Source organism: Pristiophorus japonicus, chromosome 8, assembly GCF_044704955.1.
Source record: "Pristiophorus japonicus isolate sPriJap1 chromosome 8, sPriJap1.hap1, whole genome shotgun sequence".
In the NCBI taxonomy this organism is placed as follows: Eukaryota; Metazoa; Chordata; class Chondrichthyes; family Pristiophoridae; genus Pristiophorus; species Pristiophorus japonicus.
In genome coordinates this window covers 105,243,020-105,259,831 of record NC_091984.1, presented here as the reverse complement: position 1 = coordinate 105,259,831, position 16,812 = coordinate 105,243,020, and the positions used below count along the sequence as shown (strand labels likewise).

The 16,812-nt window shown below is 47.4% G+C and overlaps 1 protein-coding gene across 1 annotated transcript in view; it reads left to right on the top strand.

Moving 5' to 3' along the window:
• Nucleotides 1-16,812, top strand: part of fam151a (family with sequence similarity 151 member A) — a 63,431-nt gene that overhangs the window by 25,148 nt on the left and 21,471 nt on the right. The window contains exon 3 of the mRNA XM_070886171.1: nucleotides 10,431-10,580. Within this exon, the coding sequence (XP_070742272.1) occupies nucleotides 10,431-10,580 (150 nt within the window). The remainder of the gene's footprint in view (nucleotides 1-10,430; nucleotides 10,581-16,812) is intronic.

Below are 16,812 nucleotides of genomic sequence, written 5' to 3'. Positions count from 1 at the left end.
GTTGGATCCGTGTACGGATAATCAAGAGTTGCCTGTATCTGGTTTTGCTGTTTCTGCACTTGTGTGTTTAATTCTTTTAATTCTCTGTTATAGCAATTGGGTTTTATTACCTGCCTGTGTTACTCCCTCAAACGGTAGTGGTTGGTGGACTCCTGTGACACTTTAATCATACCTTTCCCTCACGTCACTTAGATTGAGTTAGTTTTCTCGGTCACTGAGCATTGTGGAAGGAAGCCCCACACTCCGGGTGACAATTCTGCTGCTGAATTTTACAGCCTAAGTAGATGCACTGGATATTCCACCTATTCGTAGGCTGAAAAATGTAGCCTATTCTTCTGTAGATTTTCTTGGAAATTAGGTTCTGAGCAATAAAGAGAGAGAGAGAGCTTGAGAAAACAAGATCAGTATAGAAGGAGGCAGAATGAGAGAAACAGTTTGCCAAATGAAATGCAAATCAGTTCCATAGCTGGTGCTATGGAAACAAAAAAGGTTAATATTATTGTAGTGTATGGAGAAAGAGTCAGACTGAACACTGTGAGCTCAAAGTAAAGTGTGACCTTTGTCTTTTATTGCAGGTCTCCAGAGTGCCTCTCTAACCTGTGAAGCCTCCGTAAATACCTGAGCTCCCAAGGGATTATGGGATCCCTTGGACTCCAGGGGATGAGCCCTCTGGTGGCTGTACAGAGTAAATACAAGTTTACATGTAGAACAACACTCCACCGCCCCCACCCCCCCGCAAAGTCAATAGTGTAACTATTTACAATGTGAGTCGATCTGGGGCCCTTCTTGCCCTGGTTGATCGTCTCGGTGTGAAAGCTGGTGTTGTTGAATTATTTGTTGGGCCCTCGCTGGGCTGCTGTGCAGCTGGCCTTGCTGGGCTGCCTGGTGTGTTGGGCCCTGCTGGGCTGCTGTGGATGATGGGTTCTACTTCGTGGTCAACCGTGGTGCCGGTTGCCACTGGTGTGTATCAAAAAAGGTAGGGTCCAAGGTGGGTTGCTCAGGATGATCCGTGAATCTGAGTTTGATTTGGTCCGTATTTCCAGTGAATGAGTCCATTTGAAAGTTTGACCCAAAACACCCTGCTCCCCTCTTTGATCACGACAGTGCTGGGAAGCCACTTGGGACCTTGTCCATAATTCAATACAAATACAGGATAATTGATTTCAATCTCGCGTGACACATTTGCGCTATCATGGTATGTACTTTGTTGAAGCCGCCTGCTCTCTATCTGTTCATGTAGATCAGGGTGAACTAACGAGAGCCTTGTCTTAAGTGCTCTTTTCATGAGCAGTTCAGCAGGTGGGATCCCAGTGAGTGAGTGGGGTCTCGTGCGGTAGCTAAACAGGATTCGGGATAGGTGAGTCTGCAGTGAGCCTTCAGTTACCCTCTTCAAGCTTTGCTTGCTGGTTTGTACTGCTCTATCTGCCTGACCATTGGACGCTGGTTTAAACGGTGTGACAGGTTTGATCCCGTTACATAGAAAACATAGAAACATAGAAAATAGGTGCAGGAGCAGGCCATTCAGCCCTTCTAGCCTGCACCGCCATTCAATGAGTTCATGGCTGAACATGAAACTTCAGTACCCCCTTCCTGCTTTCTTGCCATACCCCTTGATCCCCCGAGTAGTAAGGACTTCATCTAACTCCCTTTTGAATATATTTAGTGAATTGGCCTCAACTACTTTCTGTGGTAGAGAATTCCACAGGTTCACCACTCTCTGGGTGAAGAAGTTCCTCCTCATCTCTGTCCTAAATGGCTTACCCCTTATCCTTAGACTGTGACCCCTGGTTCTGGACTTCCCCAACATTGGGAACATTCTTCCTGCATCCAACCTGTCCAAACCCGTCAGAATTTTAAACGTTTCTATGAGGTCCCCTCTCACTCTTCTGAACTCCAGTGAATACAAGCCCAGTTGATCCAGTCTTTCTTGATAGGTCAGTCCCACCATCCCGGGAATCAGTCTGGTGAATCTTCGCTGCACTCCCTCAATAGCAAGAACGTCCTTCCTCAAGTTAGGAGACCAAAACTGTACACAATACTCCAGGTGTGGCCTCACCAAGGCCCTATACAACTGTAGCAACACCTCCCTGCCCCTGTACTCAAATCCCCTCGCTATGAAGGCCAACATGCCATTTGCTTTCTTAACCGCCTGCTGTACCTGCATGCCAACCTTCAATGACTGATGTACCATGACACCCAGGTCTCGCTGCACCTTCCCCCTTCCTAATCTGTCACCATTTAGATAATAGTCTGTCTCTTTGTTTTTACGACCAAAGTGGATAACCTCACATTTATCCACATTATACTTCATCTGCCATGCATTTGCCCACTCACCTAACCTATCCAAGTCACTCTGCAGCCTCATAGCATCCTCCTCGCAGCTCACACTGCCACCCAACTTAGTGTCATCCGCAAATTTGGAGATACTACATTTAATCCCCTTGTCTAAATCATTAATGAACAATGTAAACAGCTGGGGCCCCAGCACAGAACCTTGCGGTACCCCACTAGTCACTGCCTGCCATTCTGAAAAGTACCCATTTACTCCTACTCTTTGCTTCCTGTCTGACAACCAGTTCTCAATCCACGTCAGCACACTACCCCCAATCCCATGTGCTTTAACTTTGCACATTAATCTCCTGTGTGGGACCTTGTCGAAAGCCTTCTGAAAGTCCAAATATACCACATCAACTGGTTCTCCTTTGTCCACTTTACTGGAAACATTCTCAAAAAATTCCAGAAGATTTGTCAAGCATGATCTCCCTTTCACAAATCCATGCTGACTTGGACCTATCATGTCACCATTTTCCAAATGCGCTGCTATGACATCCTTAATAATTGATTCCATCATTTTACCCACTACTGAGGTCAGGCTGACCGGTCTATAATTCCCTGCTTTCTCTCTCCCTCCTTTTTTAAAAAGTGGGGTTACATTGGCTACCCTCCACTCGATAGGAACTGATCCAGAGTCAATGGAATGTTGGAAAATGACTGTCAATGCATCCGCTATTTCCAAGGCCACCTCCTTAAGTACTCTGGGATGCAGTCCATCAGGCCCTGGGGATTTATCGGCCTTCAATCCCATCAATTTCCCCAACACAATTTCCCGACTAATAAAGATTTCCCTCAGTTCCTCCTCCTTACTAGACCCTCTGACCCCTTTTATATCCGGAAGGTTGTTTGTGTCCTCCTTAGTGAATACTGAACCAAAGTACTTGTTCAATTGGTCTGCCATTTCTTTGTTCCCCGTTATGACTTCCCCTGATTCTGACTGCAGGGGACCTACGTTTGTCTTTACTAACCTTTTTCTCTTTACATACCTATAGAAACTTTTGCAATCCGCCTTAATGTTCCCTGCAAGCTTCTTCTCGTACTCCATTTTCCCTGCCCTAATCAAACCCTTTGTCCTCCTCTGCTGAGTTCTAAATTTCTCCCAGTCCCCAGGTTCGCTGCTATTTCTGGCCAATTTGTATGCCACTTCCTTTGCTTTAATACTATCCCTGATTTCCCTAGATAGCCACGGTTGAGCCACCTTCCCTTTTTTATTTTTATGCCAGACAGGAATGTACAATTGTTGTAATTCATCCATGCGGTCTCTAAATGTCTGCCATTGTCCATCCACAGTCAACCCCTTAAGTATCATTCGCCAATCTATCCTAGCCAATTCACGCCTCATACCTTCAAAGTTACCCTTCTTTAAGTTCTGGACCATGGTCTCTGAATTAACTGTTTCATTCTCCATCCTAATGCAGAATTCCACCATATTATGGTCACTCTTCCCCAAGGGGCCTCGCACAATGAGATTGTTAATTAATCCTCTCTCATTACACAACACCCAGTCTAAGATGGCCTCCTCGACATATTGGTCTAGAAAACCATCATGAATTACGGGTCATGAATTCTTTGAACTCAGCACTGGTAAAACATGGCCCGTTGTCGCTCAGCAGGACATCGAGTCGGCCGTGTGTGGCAAACATGGCTTGCAGGCTTTCAGTAGTGCTAGCGGACATGCCAGCCGACATTACCTTACATTCAATCCACTTGGAGTACGTGTCTATAACCACAAGGAACATTTTAAGCAAGAACGGGCCTGCATAGTCGACGTGTACCCTAGACCAGGGTTTGGAGGGTCAAGACCATAAACTTAGCGGTGCCTCCCTGGGTGCATTGCTTAACTGCAAGCATGTATTACATCTTTGAACGCAGGACTTTAAGTCCGCATCGATATTGGACCACCACACGTGGGATCTGGCTATCGCTTTCATCATTACGATGCCTGGGTGGGTACTGTGGAGGTCATTGATGAAGGTGTCTCTGCCCTTCTTGGGGACCACTACTCGATTGCCCCACAGAACGCAGTCTGCCTGTATAGACATTTCATGTTTGCGCCGCTGGAACGGCTTTATCTCTTCCTGCATTTCCACTGGGACACTGGATCAGCTCCCGTGTAGCTTTTGACTAGAGATAATGGCCCCAAGTTTCCACATGATAAAAAACGGGCGCCCCTCCGAGCTGGGTGCCCGTTTTTCACGCTGAAAACGGCACCGGAAAAAAAACGCGCGATTCTGGAGCGCCCTGCAGCTCCATGTCTGCTTGGCGCGGCGCCCAGGGGGCGGAGCCTAGCACTCGCGCCGATTTTGTAAGTGGGAGGGGGCGGGTACCATTTAAATTAGTTTTCTTCCTGCCGGCAACCCTGCCCGTGCGCGTTGGAGCGTTCGCGCACGCGCAGTGTGAAGGAAACATTGGCACTCGGCCATTTTTGTAGTTCTTTGTAGCTGTTTAATTTTTGAACATTTTTTAATAAAAGCACATTGCCCTTCCATGATCAGCACTGAGGCTTCTTGCAGCAGTGAGAAGACTGCAGGAAGCCTCAGAAGTTGAGGCCTCCCCCCCCCCCCCCCCCCCCCGCTGCCGTCGGGAATGGCTGCTCAACTTGTGAGGCTTCCTGCAGTCTTCTCACTGTCTCCTTCCCCCCCCCGCCCGTCGTCGGGAACGGCTTCCTCCCCCCCCCCCTGCTGCGGTTGGTCGGTCGGTCGGGCCCGCACTCCCTCCCTCCCTCCCCCGCCCGCCGTCGAGAACGGCTTCCTCCTCCCCCCCTGCCGTCGAACGAACGGCTGCCTCAACTTGTGAGGCTTCCGGCAGCATTCTCCCTGGCTGAAGCACTTTCACACAGGTAGGAAGATGGTTTATTTAATCTTTTCTTTGCTTATAAATTTTTATTCAGGTTAGATTTATTTGTATAATATTTGTATAAGTATAAATAAGGATTTATTATAGAATTTAATGGCTTCCCTCCCCCCCCCCCCACCTCGTTCTGGACGCCTAATTTGTAACCTGCGCCTGATTTTTTAATGTGTAGAACAGGTTTTTTCAGTTCTACAAAAATCTTCACTTGCTCCATTCTAAGTTAGTTTGGAGTACGTTTTCACTGTGGAAACTTTGAAATCAGGTGTCAGTGGCCGGACACGCCCCCTTTTGAAGAAAAAATTCTGTTCCAAAGTGAAACTGTTCTAACTGACTAGAACTGCAGAAAAAAAAATGTGGAGAATTGCGATTTCTAAGATAGTCCGTTCTCCACCAGTTGCTCCTAAAAAATCAGGCGCAAATCATGTGGAAACTTGGGCCCAATAAGGGGTACTGGCTTGTCCAGGTTTTGATGATCTGGGCAATGACTGGTGATTGCTCACTCTGAAATGCTTCCATAACCATGGCTAGATCTACAGGCTGCGCCATTTCCACCCCTGTGGTGGGCAATGGCAGCCTACTGAGAGCATCGGCGCAGTTTTCTGTGCCTGGCCTGTGGCGGATGGCGCAGTTATATGCGGACAACGTGAACGCCAATCTCTGGATGTGGGCCGATGTGTTGCTATTTATCCCTTTACTCTCGGAGAACAGGGATATAAGTGGCTTATGGTCAGTTTCCAATTCGAATTTTAGCTCAAACAGGTATTGATGCATTTTCTTTACCCCATAGACACACGCTAACACTTCTTTCTCAATCATGCTGTAGGCTCTCTCAGCCTTAGACAGACTCCTGGATGCATAAGCAGCCGGTTACAGTTTTCCGAAATCATTTGCTTGTTGCAATACACAACCGACGCCATATGATGATGCATCACATGCTAGTACCAAACGCTTACATGGATCAAACAACACAAGCAATTTGTTTGAGCATAACAATTTTCTCGCTTTTGCAAAGGCATTTTCTTGGCTTTTGCCCCAAACCCATTCGTCCCCTTTTCATAGTAAGATATGTAGTGGTTCTACAGTGTGCTGAGACCCGGTAAGAAGTTACCAAAGTAGTTCAAGAGTCCCAGAAACGACCGCAGCTCTGTCACGTTCTGTGGCCTCGGTGCATTCTCGATTGCCTCCGTCTTCGCGTTGGCGGGCCTGATGCCGTCTGCCGCAATCCTCCTTCCCAGGAACTCCACTTCAGGTGCCAGGAAAATGCACTTCGAGCATTTTAACCCGAGCCCCACGCGGTTGAGTTGACTAAGCACCTCCACCAGGAGGTTCAATATAACAATTATGATGATTAATTTTCTGGGAAATAATTCATTTAAAACGAGCTTACTTATTTCTTTCAAATGACGCTGCTGACAAACTCATTCTCTCACTAAAAAGAAATGTAGACTTTTGTGCTGTGTTTGGATGATTGAGAAGAAGGTGATGATGGGAACATGGAACATTTTCATCCTTTGCCCATGTCAGTTGCTCCTGGCTCAGGTGCAGCTCAGATCAGTTGTGCTGTGGAGCTCTCTCTCTCATGATCATCTTAGGCAATATGTCGAAATTCAGGAAGACTTGCTTCCACTCTAAAAGTGAGTTCTCAGGTGACTGTACAGTCCAAGCATGAATTACATACTCTGTCACAGGTGGGACAAACAGTCATTGAAGGAAAGGGTGGGTGTGGAGTCTGGTTTGCCGCACGCTCCTTCTGCTGCCTGCGCTTGTTTTCTGCATGCGCTCGGCGACGAGACTCGGGGTGCTCAGCGTCCTCCCGGATGCTCTCCCTCCATTTAGGGTGGTCTTTGGCCAAGGATTCCCAGATGTCAGTGGGGATGCTGCACTTTATCAAGGAGGGTGTCCTTGAAGCAATTCCTCTGCCCTCCTGGGGCTCGCTTGCTGTGTAGGAGTTCCGAGTAGAGCGCTTGCTTTGGGAGTCTTGTGTCGGGCATGTGGACGATGTGGCCCGCCCAATGGAGCTGGTCGAGTGTGGTCAGTGCTTCGATGCTGGGGATGTTGGCCTGATCGAGAACATTGACGTTGGTGCGTCTATCCTCCCAGGGGATTTTCAGGATCTTGCGGAGACAGCATTGGTGGTATTTCTCCAGCGATTTGAGGTGTCTACTGTATATGGTCCACATCTCTGAGCAATATAGGAGGGCGGGTATCACTGCAGCCCTGTAGACCATAAGTTTGGTGCCAGATTTGAGGTCCTGGTCTTCAAATACACTCTCCCTCAGGCAACCAAAGGCTGCACTGGTGCACTGGAGGCGGTGTTGGACCTTGTCGTCAATGTCTGCTCTTGCTGATAGTAGGTTCCCGAGGTATGGAAAGTGGTCCACGTTGTCCAAGGCCGCGCCGTGGATTTTGATGACTGGGGGGCAGTACTGTATGGTGGGGTCAGGGTCGTGGAGGACCTTTGTCTTACGGATGTTTAGTGTAAGGCCCATGCTTGTGTACGCCTTGGTGAAGATGTTGACGATGGCTTGGAGTTCAGTCTCTGAATGTGCGCAGACGCAAGTGTCATCTGCGTACTGTAGTTCGATGACAGAGGATGGAACGGTCTTGGATCTAGCCAGGAGGCGATGAAGATTGAACAAGTTCCCACTGGTTCGATAGTTTAATTCCACTCCAGTGGGGAGCTTGTTAAGCGTGAGGTGGAGTTTTGCAGCAAGGAAACATAGAAACATAGAAAATAGGTGCAGGAGTAGGCCATTCGGCCCTTCTAGCCTGCACTGCCATTCAATGAGTTCATGGCTGAACATGCAACTTCAGTACCCCATTGCTGCTTTCTCGCCATACCCCTTGATCCCCCGAGTAGTAAGGACTTCATCTAACTCCTTTTTGAATATATTTAGTGAATTGGCCTCAACAACTTTCTGTGGTAGAGAATTCCACAGGTTCACAGGAAGATCAAGAAGCGGATTGGCGCGATGACGCAGCCTTGTTTGACCCTGGTCTGGACATGGATTGGGCTCGTGGTGGATTCATTGGTCAGGATCATGGCTTGCATGTCGTCGTGGAGCTCTATACTGACACTGTCGGACTAATACATACGCTACACAGTTGGTGTGTCAGAGTGTGGAACCCCTAACTGAAGCAGTGACGCAGTTCTGCTCCTTGCTTAATGCTATAATTTTGCATGGACCTTTCTTGTTTCTGTGTCACACCTAGGGAATTTGGAGAGGAGGAGAAACTGTTTTTTGAGTCTGGTCGACAAGGAGCACAACAGAAGGTGAGGGATCTGAGATCAGTGGTTTTGGTAATGGCTTAGAAACCAACCCAAGCTGGTTGTAGGAAGATGGTGACCCATCTTAAATAAAACACATTCAAGGAGAATGGATGGGTGTTATGAATTGGGTTTCTTCTCAACATTTTTAACTTGTGTTCACAGCAGGGTGGTGTTTCCTGCAGGTGGCCTGACTCTCCTATGAACCAAACCTTTACTTCTGCTGTGAATGGGATAGCTTGCCATAGGACTAACAATGACTCTTTAATTACCATATAATGCACTCGAGACCATGTGGGATGCCCACCACACTCTCCTGTCTACTCTAAAAGGCGTTAAATGCCATACTGTTATATTCATGCTAAAATTATTATTTGCAAATAAGGTAAATTGCACAGAAGCAGAAAAATGCAGCAAGATACTAGGGGGTAGGGGAGGGGGCCCAAGCATTAGAGAACAATAAAGATCCATTCAGGCCACAAGGAGTTAAAATGTCTTCTTCAGAACATATTTCTTAAAAAGTCCGATAAAATGCAAGACTTCTTGGTAGCAACAGCTTTTCATAAACTTCCTGAGGTGCGGACCTGAAATTGAATTAATGGTATTGAGGAAAGACTGCAGCTTATATTTCCAGATTAACAGGTCTCGGGATAAAGTACTCAACCAATCGAGTTCAAAGCCACAATAGTGCATTCTGTGAATTATTTGATGAATGGCTGTCATCCTGGCTTTATATATCTATGAATTCCCAGACCAAATATAATTAGATGAGCATCTTGGACAAGACTACCGCAGCCTGTCTCATCTACAGATCAAAGAAACTGCATGTACTGTAGTCAGAATCTGGACAACTGGCTTAGTAACTCCAGTACATTCTGGAACACGTTTATCCTGGATATCTAAAATCAGATATAATAAATATAATGTAGACATCTTTCCCTATTTGATGTAGGGTGAAAACTCTGCTTTCATTAGGAGTTGGGGTTGGGCAATTTTATAACTGGATATTGGGAACCAATGTGAAACAGTGTGAGTGAAAGCTGTCCAGAGCTATCCCTGGACATGAGAAACAGATCAAGCGGTACCAGTCGGTTAATGTCAAAGCACCACAGTTAAATAGAGGCTGTCCCCATAATACCTTCACAGAGAATGCTTTAAGAATAAACCATCTCACAGTTGTTATGTTTGCTGCAGTGATTCCATTTATTCAATGCAGCTCGAAGTCTAAGAACACTCCCCCAGTGTGATGCAGAGAGATGAATTTGATGGAAATGGTACACCGAAGACTTTGGAGCTTTTCTTGTTTTTAAAATTTAGCTCAGGTTTTTCATGGAACGGCCAGTTTTAATATCCAGCATATTGTCGGGACAGTGGCTGTACCACCCTGGGAACTAAGAAAAAAATCCCCCTGTTGTTGAAGATGACAATCTCACTGCTGAATTGGCTCAGCGTTTGTCTGGAGCCAAATGGACCAAAGATACCAGTTCAATATCTCGAATGTGCAAAGGTAGGTGTTTCTCAGGCCGGAGCAGCAGTCGGAGTGCTGCAGTCTTTTTCTGGACGAGGGTGGAATTTAAATAATGCTTTTGAGATAGAAAATCATCCCAAGGTGCTTCACAGAAGCATAATCAGACCAAAAAAACCCTGACAGGACAGGATGAGCTTTGTGAAGAATGTCAGACAGGAACTCAAAAGCTAGCAGTCCGTAACGCAATGTAATACATTGGCCCACTAAGCTGGGGAATCTGTGTCCAGAACCAAGGTCGGTAGGGAAGGGGTTTACTTGTTGCATTCCTTATGCTTGACCCCCACAGCAGTAGCCCAGAGATCATGAAGATGTCAGTGGATTGTACCATTCTGCTCCCCCCCCCTCCCCACCCACTGGGGGGGAGGGTAGAAAAAGCTATAAAGAAAACAAAACTTGTGGATTTGTTGTGGTTGTCACAGCCTGATTATTGTACATCTGTGTTCCCAGGCAATGCCATGGTACTGGAAGCTGATGTCAACATTGAAGGACTCAACACTGCAAATGAGACTGGTACCCCGATCATGGCTCACCCGCCTGATATCTACAGTGACAACACCTTGCAGGAGTGGCTGGATGCTGTCATCAGATCCAAGAGAGGTAAAACTCACCTAAGTCACTCTGAATAAAATCAAGATTTTTCTCCTTTCCATCTATATTAAGGTATAGAGTGGGGGGGAAAAAAACCCTTTTTGTACCCCGTTAGTGCCTCCGGGGGGGCGCGAATGGGGCACAATATAGTTTTCGCTATGGGGAGAGGGGTGCTACCACCTCCCGGGAAATTGCCCCGGAGGTTTGCGGGTGCTGGGGAGTGCATGATAAGGGAGAATGTGAAAAGATTAGGAGAGAAGTAAAAAACCAATTAGGTAGGCAAAGAAGAAGTATGAAATTAAATTATCAAGCAACATAAAACAAAATAGTAAAATATTTTACAGCATATCAATAGACTGCAATAAATTACAGGACAACATTAATAAACTTGCAGAATGAGCATATAATTGGCAAATTAAGTTCAACACAGAAAAATGTGAGGTATTACATTTTGGTAGGAAGAATAGTTATTTGGAGGGTGAGAGTCTAGGTGGGGTAGAGGAACAAAGGGATCTCGGAGTACAAATACATAAATCGCTAAAAGTTGTACACAGGTTAGCAAGGCCGTACGAAAAGCAAACCAAGCACTAGGGTTTATTTCTAGAGGAATAGAATTGAAAAGTAGGGAAGTTCTGCGAAATCTGTCTGGAACCTTGGTAAGACCACATTTAGGGGCCGACTTTCGTCACTGTCCCGCCCGCTGACGCCGAGGTCCCGCCGGAAATGGTCGTTTTCTGGAACCGCCCATCTGCCGTTAAGGTTCCTCCAGGCGGGAACATGGTGTGGAAGGGTTCCGCCCACGTCACATTGTCCCACCCGCCCATGCCAGATGTCTGTAAACGGCCATTTTGTTGCTTTTTCCTGGCCTCCAGTCAACCTGCCACCCGCCAGAAGGACTGGTCTGGAAAAGCAGGTCTGAGCTGGCCGGCAGTCGGCCAGCACTCGCAGATCGGGGGTGGGAGCAAGGGAGCGAGAGAGAAGTGGAGTGCATTGGGGCAGATCTGGCACATCGGGTGGGTGGGAGAGAGGGAGAGAGCGAGAGAGAGGTGGAGTGCATTGGGGCAGATCTGGCACATCGGGTGGGTGGGAGAGAGGGAGAGAGCGAGAGAGAGGTGGAGTGCATTGGGGCAGATCTGGCACATTGGGTGGGTGGGAGTGCTGGTGACTATCACATCACGGCGGCCGATTCTGCACTACATCAGTGGGACTGCTGGAAAGATGTTAGGCCAATGTTGCATTACTTTCTTGCTGATGGTGATGTTTAAATTGGATGTAATAAAATTGACTGAAATGTGTGTAAGCTAATGGAGGCTTTTTTGTTGCACCTTGCTGAAAGTCCTTCATTGAGAAGACCAATGGCGGAGGGAAAATTATGAGTGACTGAAAAGTGTTCAGCATCTCACATTTTGTACATCCAAGCTGATTCATTAATTGTCTCGCATAATATACTGCAATGTAACTGATGACCATGTCATCTCAGAGATGGCACTCCTCCATGTTTGGCCTCACAAAAAGAAGGTTGAAGTGCAAGCCTTAAGGTCTGCCCTGCAACTTGGTAAACTAGAGTAATTGAATGGCAGCCTTCCTGCATTGCTCACCCTTCATTGTCGTTTTGCCTGATGACAGTTCCTATTATACACTGCAGTCAGATGTGGATGGGAAGATATTCCTGATGAAGCAGATGACCTGAGGGACAGATGCATGTTTCGCGCAGCGCACTACACATGACGTTAAAATGACACACGCACAAACAGAGGGTCAACAATGTGAGTGTATTTACAAGTGCAAACGTTACATAACATTATGACATATACATACATTTACACGAGGAAGCAACACCCACCCCTCAACCCGGCACCACCACTACTCTTACCCCCCCCCACTCCCCACGCCTTGCAGCGATGCCCAAGTTCCTCTTTCACCCCATGCCTACACGACAGAGTGGCTCTCCCCTGCCCCTCACTGCCTCTGGTTGAGGAGGTTGTACAGGAGGACAGCGGGATGTGTGCAGACGTGTGCGTCTCAGTGAGAATGCAGGGCACGGGGCCGAAGGCGTTGGGATCTCCTCCTCTGTATCTGTCTGCCTTGAGGATGTGGGGGTTTGCACCACGCGTGCAGAAGCCATCTCCTGCCTTATGACCTCAATGCCTTCTGTTGTGCACTTCAACACTGTGAGGAGGTGCTCCATCCTTTGATCATGCTGCTGGGTGATTGTGGCGATGCTGTCAGCTATCCCAGCCATGGTCTGCAGCATCTCGCGACCTACCTCCAAGCCAGTAGTTGATAGCTGCACTATCTGGTTCATTAGAGTGAGCCGTGATGCATCCGCAGTTGGTTGCTCGTTGCTGCTGGGTGGTGCTGCCTTGCTTCCCTTTGAGCCACGGCCTCTGTGCTTGCTTGAGTTGAGTCTGTCGGAAACCCCAGGAAATCTGAACCCGATGCCGAGGTTCTGCGGAGAGGAGGCTGATGTTAGCCGCTTCCGGCTCCTCCAGGTGAAGGAGCACAAATATGGGCCCTTCTCCCTCCATCGCTCTCCTCTGCTTCCTGGCCCTGGGTGCCAGAGGTGGGAGCAGTGGACATGGGTGTCCTCGGGTGTGGAAAACTTTGGGTGGGAGATGCTGGGGTGTGACGGCATCTGTGATGGCCAGAAGTCGATGGTCTCTCCAGATCCGTAGTGTCCGACTCAGCATCTGCAAGTAGAGGACAACATTTCAGTCTGTGGGGGAGGGGGGGTGGGGGGGGTGATGAAAGTGAGATGTGAGCCATTCCATCTCACATTATGCCAGCAAGGAATTCCATCTCTACATATCCACGCCAATAATGGGCAACAAAGTGTGTGTTGAACCACGAGTGCCTTAACATTGCATGTTCTTTTATGCCATGAGCGTTGCTGACACCAGGGATGAGTGTAGCCTTACCTTGTGGTAGCACCGGATCTGCAGAAACGCGGCGATGACCCACCAATGCAAACGCACGCTCCTCCAACGTGGTGAATTGGACCAGATCTTCTGGGCCCCCTCTGGTTGCACTCAGGCTTGCTTGTTTGGCTGCTTGTTTTCTCTGCACAAAGAAACGTTGCAGCCTTTACCCCCTTTGCTCATGGCCCCCACACACACTCCCCCCCCCCCCCCACACACACACACACACACACACACACACACATCTGGCACACAACCTTTTTGGGCTTGGATAGGAGGGGGCGAATAAATTTGTGCTCACTTTTGCTGCCGCCACCAAATTGTTCCAACATTTGTGGCATTGGTCCCCAACCTGCTCCATGTTGCTCAATGCACTAACAATCTGACCGACATCCATCCAAAGACATCGATATTGGGCTGGTGGAGGCTTGTCACGCCCATCCCGGGTGAGTTCGTTGTACCTGCACTATACCTCTGTCACTAGCTCCTCCAACTCCTCATTGAACCATGGAGCTCTGGGCACAGTTTTGCCAGTCTTCATTGATGATTTCTGCCCCACTCATCCTCTATGATGAGAGGAAAGGCTGCTCACGAGTCTGGGTATAAATTTGTCACACTGCCCCCTTTGCAACTCAGAGTGACCCCTCTCCAATGCCACCTCTGCTCTCTAACATACAAATGGCATGTTGGTCTTCATAGCGAGGGGATTTGAGTACAGGGGCAGGGAGGTGTTGCTACAGTTGTACAGGGCCTTGGTGAGGCCACACCTGGAGTATTGTGTACAGTTTTGGTCTCCTAACTTGAGGAAGGACATTCTTGCTATTGAGGGAGTGCAGCGAAGATTCACCAGATTGATTCTCGGGATGGTGGGACTGACCTATCAAGAAAGACTGGATCAACTGGGCTTGTATTCACTGGAGTTCAGAAGAATGAGAGGAGACCTCATAGAAACATTTAAAATTCTGACGGGTTTAGACAGGTTAGATGCAGGAAGAATGTTCCCAATGTTGGGGAAGTCCAGAACCAGGAATCACAGTCTAAGGATAAGGGGTGTAAGCCATTTAGGACCGAGATGAGGAGAAACTTCTTCACCCAGAGAGTGGTGAACCTGTGGAATTCTCTACCACAGAAAGTAGTTGAGGCCAATTCACTAAATATATTCGAAAGGGAGTTAGATGAAGTCCTTACTACTCGGGGGATCAAGGGGTATGGCGAGAAAGCAGGAAGAGGGTACTGAAGTTGCATGTTCAGCCATGAACTCATTGAATGGCGGTGCAGGCTAGAAGGGCTGAATGGCCTACTCCTGCACCTATTTTCTATGTTTCTATGTTTCTATGTTTCTCACCTCCAACTCCTCTCTCTCCTCTCTCTCCTCTCTCTCCTCTCTCTCCTCTCCCCTCGCAGGTGCAATTAAGTGCTTTCCTTTTATGGCCATAAGCACTTTCTCAATTAGCCTGCAAGGGCCACAAAAGGACTACAGGTCCCATCAACAAAACTACCAAAAAAACGCCGAAATCCCGCACATGCACAGAGGAGGCCCTCCGAAAATACCTGAGTGGAGAGGCCTCCACCTGACGCACTCTAATGACGTTTGCTGCCGAGTCCCACTCCTGCCCACTCCCGACTGACGCCAAATGCTACTCCCGCTCCCACCCACACAACAACGAAATCGGCTCCCAACAGGACTCGGCAGCAGAGGGTGCCAAAAACAGGCCTCCCATCCAGTGGCCGCTGAGAAATAGCCGGCCACCAAAGTCGGCCCCTTGGAATACTGCGTACAGTTCTGTTCGCCATATTATAAAATGGATATAGAGGCACTGGAGAGGGTGCAGAGAAGATTTACAAGGATGATACCAGAAATGCAAGGGTATACACATCAGGATAGGATGCACAGGCTGGGTCTCTTTTCTTTTGAAAAAATGAAGACGTGACCTAATAGAGGTCTTTAAAATGATGAAAGGTTTTGATAGAGTGGATACAGAGAGAATGCTTCCACTTGTGGGGAAGAGCATAACCAGAGGCCATCAATATAAGATAGTCACCAAGAAATCACAAAGGGAGTTCAGAAGAAATTTCTTCTCCCAAAGAGTGGTGAGAATGTGGCACTCGCTACCACAGGGAGTGGTTGAAGCAAATAGTATAGATACATTTAAGGGGAGGCTAGATAAGCATATGAGGGAGAAGGGAATAGAGGGTTAAACTGATTGATTTAGATGAGGAAAGACGGGAGGGGGCTCAAGTGGAGCATAAATGCCGGCATGGACTGGATGGGCCAAATAGCTTGTTTCTGTACTGCATATCCTATGTCATTTCTTCTTTTTTTACAATGAGCTTTTCTGAAAAGTGGACAGTAAAAGGGCACTGGGTGTAGCTTTCACTCCTGTAGAGGTGGGACTGATCAGTTGAATTTGTAATAATGTTGATTACAGATATCTGTTAAGTATGTGTCAGGAAATTTTCATCTGTTTAAAAAAACACAGTAGCTCAGCCTAGTCACTCTGCAGTTTTCAAGATACAAAAACATAACAGGAAAGGACCACAAACCTAATCAAAGTTCTCCCTTTCTCATAACTCAACCCCACCTACTCACTTGGCTTGCCTTCTTAATCCCAGCATCCTACATAAGAACATAACATAAGAACATAAGAAATAGGAGCAGGAGTCAGCCATTTGGCTCCTCGAGCCTGCTCCGCCATTCAATAACATCATGGTTGATCTGATCTTGGCCTCAGCTCCACATAACCCTTGACTCCCTTATCATTCAAAAATCTATCTATCTCCACCTTAAATATATTCAATGACCCAGCCTCCACAGCTCTCTGGGGTAGAGAATTCCAAAGATTCATGACCCTCTGAGAGAAGAAATTTCTCTTCATTGCTGTTTTAAATGGGCAACCCCTTATTCTGAAATTATGCCCCCTAGTTCTAGATTCCTCCACGAGGGGAAACATCCTCTCTGCATCTATCCTCAGAATCTTGTATGTTTCAATAAGATAACCTCTCATTCTTCTAAACTCCAATGAGTATAGGCCCAACCTGCTCAACCTTTCTTCATAAGACAACCGCTTCATCTCAGGAATCAACCTCGTGAATCTTCCCTGAACTGCCTCCAATGCAAGTATATCCCTCCTTAAATAAGGAGACCAAAATTGTACGCAGTACTCCAGGTGCGGTCTCACCAACAACCTGTACAGTTGTAACAGGACTTCTTTACTTTTATACTCCAACCCCCTTGCAATAAAGGCCAACATTCCATTTGCATTTTTAATTACTTGCTGTGCCTGCATGCTAACTTTTTGTGTTTCATGTACAAGGACTTCCAG